General features: G+C 42.2%; 1 protein-coding gene across 11 annotated transcripts in view; it reads left to right on the top strand.

Annotated features, from left to right (window-relative positions):
- The window catches only part of LOC129866863 (liprin-beta-1-like), an 83,846-nt gene extending 76,980 nt beyond the window's left edge, over positions 1-6,866 (top strand). For all 11 annotated transcript variants that reach the window (XM_055939862.1, XM_055939865.1, XM_055939859.1 and 8 more), the window contains 6 exons: positions 2,090-2,212; positions 3,870-3,995; positions 4,221-4,409; positions 4,622-4,780; positions 5,118-5,183; positions 5,593-6,866. In XM_055939862.1, the coding sequence (XP_055795837.1) occupies positions 2,090-2,212; positions 3,870-3,995; positions 4,221-4,409; positions 4,622-4,780; positions 5,118-5,183; positions 5,593-5,676 (747 nt within the window). In that variant the 3' untranslated portion in view covers positions 5,677-6,866. The remainder of the gene's footprint in view (positions 1-2,089; positions 2,213-3,869; positions 3,996-4,220; positions 4,410-4,621; positions 4,781-5,117; positions 5,184-5,592) is intronic.
- Positions 6,867-12,139: the final 5,273 nt, after the last annotated feature.

The following is a 12,139-nucleotide window of genomic DNA, read 5'->3' as shown; positions in this document are numbered from 1 at the left end:
TGACTGTTGACATCTAGTGGAAGGCGTATGAAGTGCAAACAGATCCATAAATTACAGGGAATTGAATAGGCGATGACTTTCACATCGACCCTTTTCAGAATTCTCACTTCCTGTTTGGAAGTTTGCCTGCCATATGAGTTCTGTTATACTCACAGACATAATTCAAACAGTTTTAGAAACTTTAGAGTGTTTTCTATCCAATATAAATAATAATATGCATATATTATCATCTGGGACAGAGTAGGAGGTCGTTGAATTTGGGCACCAATTCATCCAAAAGTGAAAATGCTGCCCCCTATCCCTAAAAAGTTAAGCAATTTAATGGCAATGCTACCAAATACTAATTGAGTGTATGTAAACTTCTGACCCACTGGGAATGTGATGAAAGAAATAAAAGCTGAATTAAATAATTCTCTATACTATTATTCTGACGTTTCACATTCTTAAAATAAAGTGGTGATCCTAACTGACCTAAGACAGGGAATCTTTACTAGGATTAAATGTCAGGAATTGTGAAAAACTGAGTTTAAATGTATTTGACTAAGGTGTATGTAAACTTCTGACTTCAACTGTATGTGAGAATGCTACTCATTGACTACAGCTCAGCGTTCAACACCATAGTGCCCTCTTAGCTCATCACTAAGCTAAGGACCCTGGGAATAAACAACCTTCCTCTGTAACTGGATCTTGGACTTCCTGACGGGCCGCCCCCAGGTGGCAAGAGTAGGGAACAACACATCTGCCATGCTGATCCTCAACACGGGAGCCCCTCAGGGGTGCATGCTCAGTCCTCTCCTGTACTCCCTGTTCACTCATGACTGCATGGCCAGGCACGACTCCAACACCATCAAGTTTGCCGATGACACAACAGTGGTAGGCCTGATCAACAATGAGACAGCCTATAAGGAGGTGGTCAGAGACCTGGTCTTGTGGTGCCAAGACAACCTCTCCCTCAATGTGATCAAGACAAAGGAGATGATTGTTGACTATAGGAAAAGGATGTCCACATCACCAACAAACGATCATGGTTCAAACACACCAAGACAGTCGTGAAGAGGGCACGACAAAGCCTATTCCCCTCTCAGGATACTGAAACGATTTGGCATGGGTCCTCAGATCCTCAAAAGGACCTCTGTATCAGGTGTCAGAGGAAGGCCCTAAAAATTGTCAAAGACTCCAGGCACCCTAGTCATAGACTCTTCTCTCTGCTACTACACGTCAAACGGTACTGGAGCGCCAAGTCTAGGTCCAAAAGTTTCTTAACAGCTTCTACCCCCAAGCCATAAGACTCCTGAACAGCTAATCAAAGGGCTTTTCAGACCCCTCTTTTACGCTGCTGCTACTCTGTATATAATCAATGCAGAGTCACTTTAATAACTCTACCTACATGTACATATTACCTCAACTAACCGGGACCCCCGCACATTGACTCTGTACCGGTAACCAGGAAGGTGGGTGTTCTTAATGTTTTGTTCACTGTGTATCTGAACAATACATTAAAAAAAAATGCATCAATGATTGTGAAAGATGTCTTTAATGACCACACCTTTAATTACACATGGGATAGAAATTATGGAAATTATATTTTCTGTCAATTCTGATGGGTGTATTGCATGCTGTGAAAACAGTGTAATGTACTATCATTTACAGTACTGTAGCATATACTTTCTTTGCTATTGGATTAACTGGTTGTTAAAACAAGTAAATTGAGAAGATATTGTTGTTTCAGTGATTAAATCAAACTGTTCTCATGGTATTTCACATACCTATATTTTGAATATAAGATTTACTGCGTTACAAGTGTTACCAGTTTGGCATTTTGTACTAGAGTTTTGAAAAATCACTGCATACTTGTGAAAATAGCACCAAAGCGATTGAAGAAACCCCGATATTATCTTGATATTACTTCGGTCAAGACAACCAAATAGAATCTCATCAGATTATATGACTTTACCTGCTGGGTAGTAGTTTTTTCTTTGCGCAATGAGAAACTCATCACTAACTCAATCTATGAGTGCTCCTGCCGGATTTTTCCGTCTGACCTGACATATTACTCTTAACATTCTTGTTCCTGTGTGTCCTCTGTTAGGATGACCTGTTGTCTCTGAAGGTGGGCAGTGTTCTCCACCACCTCAGCATCAAGAGAGCCATCCAGGTGCTACGCCTCAACAACTACGAGCCCAACTGCCTGCGCCGACGGCCCTCCGATGAGGTAGGGCCACTGGACCACTGGTCGTTTTCATTAGGCAACAAACAAAAGAGAACTGACTGAATCAGAGCTTACTGTTGCTTTCTGTTTTAAATTGTTTTCTGGTGTGGGCCCTAATGAACACAGCCGTGGTTCCAGGCATACATGAACACTTGTCAATGCTACTGTTACTGTTGTGAAGGCTCATGTCCTCACCCATAACCTCTGGCCACGTCCCTACATTGCCACTCACCTCACCTGTCTTCACTTTGCTCATTAGCACCCTTGACTATTTAAGCAGCAGTTTCTCCCTCTAGTCTTCCTTATTCCTGTTGGTGAATGCGTGGGGCGGCCAACTTATATTTTCCTTTCAATGTTGTGCTTGACAGACAATAAACATGTTGAGCTCCTTTTCGGGAAACTCCCCGCGGAGCAGTTTAGCGAATTCAAGCATTTTGTCTGTACAGTCGTGGCCAAAAGTTTTGAGAATGACACAAATATTAATTTTAACAAAGTCTGCTGCCTCAGTTTGTATGATGGCAGTTTGCATATACTCCAGAATGATATGAATAGTGATCAAATGAATTGCAATTAATTGCAAAGTCCCTCTTTGCCCATGCAAAATTAACTGGAACCTGCCACAAAAGGACCAGCTGACATGTCAGTGATTCTCTCGTTAACACAGGTGTGAGTGTTGACGAGGACAAGGCTGGAGATCACTCTGTCATGCAGACTGGAAGCTTCAAAAGGAGGGTGGTGCTTGGAATCATTGTTCTTCCTCTGTCAACCATGGTTACCTGCAAGGAAACACGTGCCGTCATCATTGCTTTGCACAAAGGGCTTCACAGGCAATGATATTGCTGCCAGTAAGATTGCACCTAAATCAACCATTTATCGGATCATCAAGAACTTCAAGGAGATCGGTTCAATTGTTGTGAAAATGGCTTCAGGGCGCCCAAGAAAGTCCAGCAAGCGACAGGACCTTCTCCTAAAGTTGATTCAGATGGCTTGGTGTCAAGAAGGGCAGCAAAGAAGCCACTTCTCTCCAGGAAAAACATCAGGGACAGACTGATATTCTGCAAAAGGTACAGGGATTGGACTGCTGAGGACTTGGGGTAAAGTGCTATTCAGTTGATGACCACATTAGTAGATGTGCACACTTCAGACAGATTACCAATGACCAGAACGTAAACTGGATCCAGAACCTCAAGAGATGCTGGCGCTGTGCCCGAAACCACCAAACTTAAAAATGCAACCAATCCACAACATTATACTGCATCCTTTCCCCTAGTGCTCCTGTGTTTGTGTGAAATAAAACCCCATTGTTTGGATTCCTGCTTCATCTCGTTTCATTTGCATTCTTATCGATGCGCCATGGTGGCACTTTGAACTCTGGACCAGTCAAACCTCCTTGTAAAGTCCACCTTTTCTATAGTTAGTGTACCATCCCCTTTTTATGTACTCGTTCTCCACTTCTTCAAGCTACACAAGTTTTTTTTAATTTTATTTCACCTTTATTTAACCAGGTAAGCTAGTTGAAACAAGTTCTCATTTACAACTGCGACCTGGCCAAGATAAACCAAAGCAGTGCGACAGAAACAACAACACAGAGTGTTATCAAATCCTGTCGCTCAGTCATTTGTTGTGTTGATAAACACATTATTTTCTCCTGATTTGTCAGAACAACATCACACCAGCAGAGATCTCCCAGTGGACCAATCACAGAGTAATGGAGTGGCTGAGATCAGTAGACCTGGCGGAGTACGCCCCCAACCTGAGGGGCAGTGGCGTGCACGGGGGACTCATGGTGAGAGAGAATGATCAGATTTAATGTGACCCAAAATTGGCTTGATAATTGTGGGCCACAAGTTTGAACTCGAATATCTAAAACCAGATAGCTGGGAAAACTGGGTAGAAATGATAATGGGTTATTTCGTCTATGAAACTTTGGTTATTTTGAATTTTATCTTACAATGAGAATGGGATGTGTCTCAACCTATCCCACATCTCATAATGTTCCCTCTTCCCCCAGGTGCTGGAGCCTCGGTTCAACGTGGAGACCATGGCCCTGCTGCTGAACATTCCCCCCAACAAGACCCTGCTGCGGAGGCACCTGGCCACCCACTTCAACCTGCTGGTGGGCTCTGAGGCCCAGGGGCTCAAACAGGATTGTCTGGAGAACCCCGACTACACCCTGCTTACAGCCACCGCCAAGGTCAAGGTAGGGGTCAAAAGTAGTGCACAATATAAGAAATATGGTGCCATTTTGGATGCAGCCATGGTTTTACTGTAGGTAGGGGTGAGGAGTGATGGTGAAGGGGAAGACGTGGGTTTGGCTGTGGTAAGATATTGTTCTCATGTGTTTGACACTGGTTTGGTTATTAGCTTTAGTCTCAATTAATAATAATTTGAGAATTAATCTGTTCCCACCAGCTGAGGAAGATGACGTTTGGGAGCTTTGGCAGCCTGAGAAAGAAGAGGCAGGATGAGAGTGAGGAGTATGTCTGCCCCATGGATGTGGAGATGCCAAAGGGACGTAGCTTCCAGAAAGGCTATGAGCTCTACGAGGACGATCTGGACCAGCTAGAGCAGGTCAACTTCTGGTCTGGTCCCAGATCTGTTTGTGTTGTCTTGTCAACTCCTATGCTGATTGTTGCCCACGCATTTTATTTCTCTGTAGTGGCGGCATTGTGCTCAGTACACATAAGTTCTCCAAATAATAAATAAGTCATCACATCATTACTTACATTCAACCACCACCTTTAGATTGTTCCCTAAATGTTTAGAGTTTGGTCGTCAGTACCGTGACAGGAGATGGTAGCACTGTGCCTAGTTAGTGTTCAGCTGCTCTGAAAGAATACACAAACAGGTCTACTAACAGATGTTCTTAGTAGTGGTGTTGAGTGTCAAACCTTATCTGTTATTGTAGATGGAGGACTCAGAGGGAACTGTGAGGCAGATTGGAGCCTTCTCTGAGGGCATCCAAAACTTGACGGTACGAAGGAAACTATCTTCTTTTTATTCCTGTTTTAACTGTGCTTAAGTGTTATGTTGATAACAATATGTCACTATATTTGGGTAATCCCATATAGATGATCAACAGATGGTCATGCGATCAACGAACCAGCTGTTGATAAGCAACTTCTTGCTAAGGTTACGGTTAGGTTTAGAATAAAGGTTAGGGTAAGGGTTAAAGTTGAGGCTTAGGGTTAGTGGATAGTTAGTTAAAATGTTGTTGACAGAGTATTGAACATCTACTAAGGACTATCCAAATAGTTGTACCTAACAATATTTTAGGGTATAAGAGGCCTTTGTGACATAAATATGGGAATATTTCAGTGGGGTTTTTACAGTTCTTCTCTAGTATTAATTCCTATTTTCCTGTATTTCCTGTCGGTTTCCAGAGCATGCTGAAAGATGATGAATTCTTCAAAGAGATCTCTAACTCTCCCAACCCCAGCGTAACAGATGACGATTCCAACGTTTGAGGCCAGCGCCATGGGACTAGCAGACCAGGATTGAAATACTATTTGGAATAATTTAAAATACTTTAGCTGTGCTTGATTGAGCTTGCCTTTTGGGATGGAATGCAATAGGAATAGAAAAGTCCCAAAAGTGGCACTCCAGGCAGGCTAAAGCAAACACTCAAAGCATTTGAAACCAGGTGTGCCACTAGCACACACTGACTCCACCGTACCCTCCAACTCTCCGTAACCCCAACAACTTTCCGTAACCCCCAACAAGCACCAGATCTCCTTTTAGTATTTAGGCATAACTTTTTTTTTATCAGTCCACATGACAACAGACACAGTCCGTGTCTGTTGTCATGTGGACTGATACACTGTTGTTTTTTTAAGGTGCTGTCAACGCTAAAATACCACCAGCAGGATTAACAATTCAACTCGCCCCTGTCTACACAATAGCAGGTCAGTTATCAATCCTCATTAATCCCTACAGATCTGATAGATCCTGCTCTGCCTTACCTCTGAGCTAGTCTACAGCGAGGGACTGTTTCTCAAGCTCAACAGTAAAGGCCTTAGAGTAAAGTGGGCTATCCCCAAAGTAGAGTGTTTACGAGGGGTCGCCCTCCTCTGGGTTGGCTTTTAGCCGAGAGGCACCCCTTCCTACGACTCCTACCAATGCACTCAGTACCTATAGTTGGGGTCCCAGGTTCCTTTATACCAGCTACTCGGGTTCCCTATGGAATGATTAACCAAGAAAATTAGCTAGAGATCCTCAATTAATCAAGCATATTTCAGAAACCTAGAGTAAACAACATGCAGTTGTATGACTCTTTGATGATGACAGGGTTTTACAACAATAAAGTGAGTTTATTCAAACTTCCAGAAACAGGCATAAAAAATCCCCAATCAATTATAAGCAAACATTTACTGTAAATTAAATTTATGGACAACCTTCAGCACCCTTAACTAAATCCCTGTTGGGGTGTTCCAATAAAATGTTTTTTCTGTTACAATTTTATGAGAAGCACAGTATTTAATAACAAGAAAAACCTTCTACAACTCTCAACCGTTTTTTGGCTCCCCCCACAGGATGATCAGTCCCTCAGAAGGCGTCTAGAAACTCTAACAGCTACTTTACCACACCTCTATCAACCTTAAGGAATCCTCCTAGAATTTTACTTTAAGTGGGTATACCTAAAATGTACATTTAATAAGTTATCAAAAACAAATCGAAATATATTGTAGGCTATAAAGCTATAGCAGAAATCTTCTTCCAGCAGTCAACACAGGCTTTTCTGGCAAGCTTAAAGAGAGGCCTTCTCTCCCAAAAAATCATAGCTCTTTTATACCATCCCTTTTTCTTTCTGCTAACTCATTGTGGTTAACACCTACCCCAATGACCTCCAGTGGTTAACACCTACCCCAATGACCTCCAGTGGTTAACACCTACCCCAATGACCTCCAGTGGTTAACACCTACCCCAATGACCTCCAGTGGTTAACACCTACCCCAATGACCTCCAGTGGTTAACACCTAATGTGGCCATCGTTCAAAAAGGTGCTTTTTCAGCCCCCTTAACTCCCACTTTTTTTCTCACCTAAATTGGATGTCTATCCGCTTCACCCCTAAGCGTTCTAACCTGGAGATTTCCAGGTCAAGCTAACATCCTTAAACACATTTTTAAACTTAATTTTTTTTCACATTACCATTCCCCACTTGGCACCATTTTAATCCCTCACCAATTTAACTAATTACTTCCATTACCTCTTAAATATCCAACAAATTAGACATTTAATCATTACATTTCAACATTATAGCCTTCCATTATCAACCTCCAACAGGCCCTAAGGCCTTGTTCCTCTAAACTTAACAAACATAGTCTATATGCATCATACCTTAAAGCAAACATCACATTAACTATTTTACTGGATTACTTAAATCACACATTGTTAACCCTCTTACTAAATTATTCTAATCACCCTTTAATCACCTCTGCCACTATACTTTTCTCCATGCTTTCAAACTTTAACATTTAACATATTTAACCTTTAATCATCAATTAATTTATTTTACTTATTTTTCTTATTTTCCTTAGTCAATGTCAATATTCATTCTGGTGTGTGTGTAAACGAAACTTCTTGAGTGTGGGCATATGCAAATGTTTCTCTAAAATGTCAGAGAACTGGGCCTTAGCCAACTACTATTGACAGTACAAGTCCATTTTAACTGTCCTATTTGGAGAGGAATTATTTCAGAGCAATATGCCACCATAATTTGCCTACCAGCTGGATACTGGAGACATTTGTACTCATTGTTTTTATACTAGCCATCTTTCTGTGGAATTTAAATATTAAAGTGAGCCATATCAATATCTGCTTTTGCAAAGTCTAATATGTCATTTTAAAGAATGTTTGTTAAAAAGCTAGAGTCACTGTCGGAGGAAGGGGGAAAAAATGTATATGCTGTGCAGTTTTGCCCAAGTTAAATGAATGCCCCAAGACAGCTGCTATGGTTTACACAGAAAACCAGACTATTTCAGCGGCAACATTTTTATTCTTTCAACACATCGCGCCATATCCTAGACACTCCCAGTAATGGTGTTTATTTGAATGCATTTGCACCTATAATGTACAGTTCAAAGAACATAATTCCTTTTTGAAGTGTCATTGCATGTTATTGAAGCCTTTCTTGCCGCCAGAATGTTGTACACCTGCTAACGGAATATGTATTTCTTGTTTATTATAATTTGTACTGAGATAACTATTCATAAATATTGCCAGATAGCATAGTTATTTTGAGAATACCGTAGCTAGCCTGGGTGCCAGTCTCTGTTTCTGCTCTCTTGCCAATCCAATAAGGAGTTTGCAAGAGAGCAGAAACAGACTGGCACCCAGGCTAGCTACGGTATTCTCAAAAACAGAAAGTGACTGACACTCAGGCTGTTGTAGCATGTTCAAAGAGTTGAGCGATAAAGCAATGACACTGTTATGCAACACCCTAACCACATGAGGATAAAGTTTGTACTGTGTACTGGTTGAGTTTTTACCCATTTCTAGGGTAAATAAATTCCTTTAAACTGTCTAATTTCTCAAGTAGGATTGTAAATTTAGAAAATATAGCATATAGGTTTGTTTTGCAATGCAGATTCATTACCATTTAAAAGCCTTTACCTCCATGTTTGTACAGACTCTTATTTTTGTTAACACCAAGCCAATGAAGGGATATTTGAGTCACAAACCATTTGTACATTAGTTGCCCAGCTTGAACAACTTTGTTTGCTGTTTCCTACTCTTTGTGCACTTTAAGATGAAGGTTTGACAAGCCACTATTTGCAGAATGATGAACAGATAAAACACATTTACACAGATATTAAAAGCAAAATAGAGGGTCAGGACAAGAGCATTGCAGCTTCCTTGGTTCTGTTCAGGCAGAAGTAGAGTAGGCTGCTGTGTGTGCCATGTTCTTCATGTAAAACTACAACTGAGCCACTTGATTCACAGTTGGCTGCTGTTGATGTAGTCTGGACAATGTATTTTGCATGGCAATCACCTTGATCGTCCATCATGATATAGTGGTCGTGAGCAAAACTAGGGATATAACTGCAACTCTATAATGAAGAACAATGACTGGAGAGGTTTCATTGAAGGAGGAAAATAACACTGAACTCATCTAAGGGTCTTGTAAATGTTGTAAAGGGATTTAGTATTTTCCATTGTCTCTAATGGGGAAAGTCTTTCAATAGCGCTAGACTAAACAGTTTGCTCTAGGTTCAATTTGAGATTTGAGGTTTCAGTCGAATATTTTGAATATTTCTGCCGACATGGGCCTGGGAAGCTCTCAGGAGCTGACTGAGGAGATGCAGAGGGGCGTCCAGTCTGAGGTCTTCTCCCAGGCATCTCTCCATACAGCCTGCCAGCTGAGGACCTTCCTGGGCTTCCAGGACCAGCTGCAGCCCAGCCTGGACACCCTCAACGTCATCTTCCTGGTCCAGTTCATCTCCTGCATAGTGAGGGGTCTCCACAACCGCATTGTCACCAGCAAGATGACCAAACAGTAGAGCCTGTTGCTGGGGTGGACTGGCTCTGGACCTTCCTGGGGCCCGACGGGGGGATCCTAGTACAGTTCCCAGTGCAGACCTGATGGATATCAGACCAGGCGAAGCCCAGGCCTCCAGACGCTTGGTTGGATCCTGAGTGGTGGGAAGCAGCACAAGGGAGAGGGCAGCTGCCGATGCACTGTTCTGGAACAAGAGTCTCTTGAAGGAGTTTTGTGGCCTGGTGGATACGGACTGTTTGGGGAGGGTGCTGGTGTTCGGCCTCCCAAAGGAGTCCCATGGACGTTGGGGGTGATGCTGACGACATGGGGACCTCAAAGAGTGGCTCTGGATGGAGAAAGGTTGCTCAAGGGCTTCTTTGTAAACACAACCTCTTCCCTGTCTGTCAGAGAGATGGAATGCTGCATGGAAACGAGATGTGGGGAATATTTTTATATTTGATTTATGCAGGGGCTGTCTGATCGTGCCTCATTTGACCCATGCTAACATGTACAGTAACTATAGGTATACAGTGGTTCCTCCTTTAAAAGTTGTGAGCTTACACCGCGGGACTTAGAGGTACCCAACATCACGGCTTCATTGTGCCATTACAGTGCCATCCGTTTTGTCACCAAAGCCCCATATACTACCCACCACTGCGACCTGTATGCTCTCGTTGGCTGGTCCTCGCTACATATTCGTCGCCAAACCCACTGGCTCCAGGTCATCTACAAGTCTTTGCTAGGTAAAGCGCCGCCTTATCTTAGCTCACTGGTCACCAAAGGAACACCCACTCGTAGCATGCGCTCCAGCAGGTATATTTCACTGGTCATCCCCAAAGCCAACACCTACTTTGGCCACCTTTTCCTTCCAGTTCTCTGCTGCCAATGACTGCAAAAATCACTGAAGTTGGAAATATATCTCCCTCACTAACTTTAAGCGTCAGCTGTCAGAGCAGCTTACCGATCGCTGCAGCTTTACACAGCCCATCTGTAAATAGCCCAACTACCTACCTCATCCCCATATTTGTTTTTCTGCTCTTTTGCGCACCAGTTTATCTACTTGCACATCCTCATCTCCACATATATCACAGCTGTCAGAGCAGCTTACCGATCGCTGCAGCTTTACACAGCCCATCTGTAAATAGCCCAACTACCTACCTCATCCCCATATTTGTTTTTCTGCTCTTTTGCGCACCAGTTTATCTACTTGCACATCCTCATCTGCACATATATCACTCCAGTGTAAATTGTAATTACTTCGCCACTATGGCGTATTTATTGCCTTACCTCCTTAATTCATTTGCACACACTGTACACAGATTTCTCTATTGTGTTATTGACTGTACGTTTGTTTGTGTAACTCTGTGTTGTTTTTGTCGCACTGCTTTGCTTTATCTTGGCCAGGTCGCAGTTATAAATGAGAACTTGTTCTCAACTGGCCTACCTGGTTAAATAAAGGTGAAATAAAAATCTATTGCTCCAGACCACAACAAGGGGAGTTAGAGCACTCATTATGCATTTGGGTCCTAAGGTTTTTATATGACCAATCATATTGAGTGGTTCCAATGACAAATTTGACACAAGCCTGGTGACTTTCTTCAGCAAAGATGGCTGACAAAACATTACGGGGAAGCAAATGTAAGTCATTATAACGTCATAACGAGTAAATCAAGAAATGTACAATTGAGAGGAATATGTTAATGTAGAGACAAACGATGGTGCATATTTTTTTGTCATTAAGTTAATTTACGAAAATCGCTATTTAGCAAGTTAGCTGACTAGCTAACATTAGCCAGCTAGTTAGCTGGTGTAGTGACATGAGTATGACATTGTAATTTGTGTTTAATGTTTTAGGGACTCAACAAACCAGGCTGTCTTGGGAAACAGTGGATGTAAAAAATCTAGCTTGCTAAAGCATCTACTTCAAATTGAATGTACAATTGTGTAAGCTTGCCTTGTCGTGCAATGCAGCAGAAGTAACAGCTAGCTAACTATTTAACGTACGCTAACCCCATTCCGTACAAATGTGTGCTACCGCGACATCCAAACGATGCTGCAAATAAAACTAATGGGACTATAGGGACTGTGTTGACATCAAAATCTGGGGTGTGAACTAAGTTTCTGTTCAAGCGCTGATTGACATGTTAATGGCTTTATAGTATTGGAGAAAAGTTGAAAAACTGACCCCTCCGACACTGTACGTTACATTGTGACGTGTCATGGCGTAACGTACAGCATGCATAAAGCAACTAATCCTGTTGTACAGCCTCTCTCCACCAGGTGTAGTACTTTTCTCACCGTTTAAAAACAAGAAAGGGACAGGGTAGGGGGGATACCTAGTCATTTTTTGCGTCATCACTGCAAGCTATCATGACTCTCAAAAGCCGCTGTTTAGTTCTGAAGATCATTTTAGCACCGCCCTAAAAACCCGATTCAAATTCGACACAAACCT

Source organism: Salvelinus fontinalis, chromosome 12 (assembly GCF_029448725.1).
Source record: "Salvelinus fontinalis isolate EN_2023a chromosome 12, ASM2944872v1, whole genome shotgun sequence".
Taxonomy (NCBI): domain Eukaryota; kingdom Metazoa; phylum Chordata; class Actinopteri; order Salmoniformes; family Salmonidae; genus Salvelinus; species Salvelinus fontinalis.
Note: the sequence above shows the minus strand (reverse complement) of the source record. Positions and strands in the feature narration are given on the sequence as shown.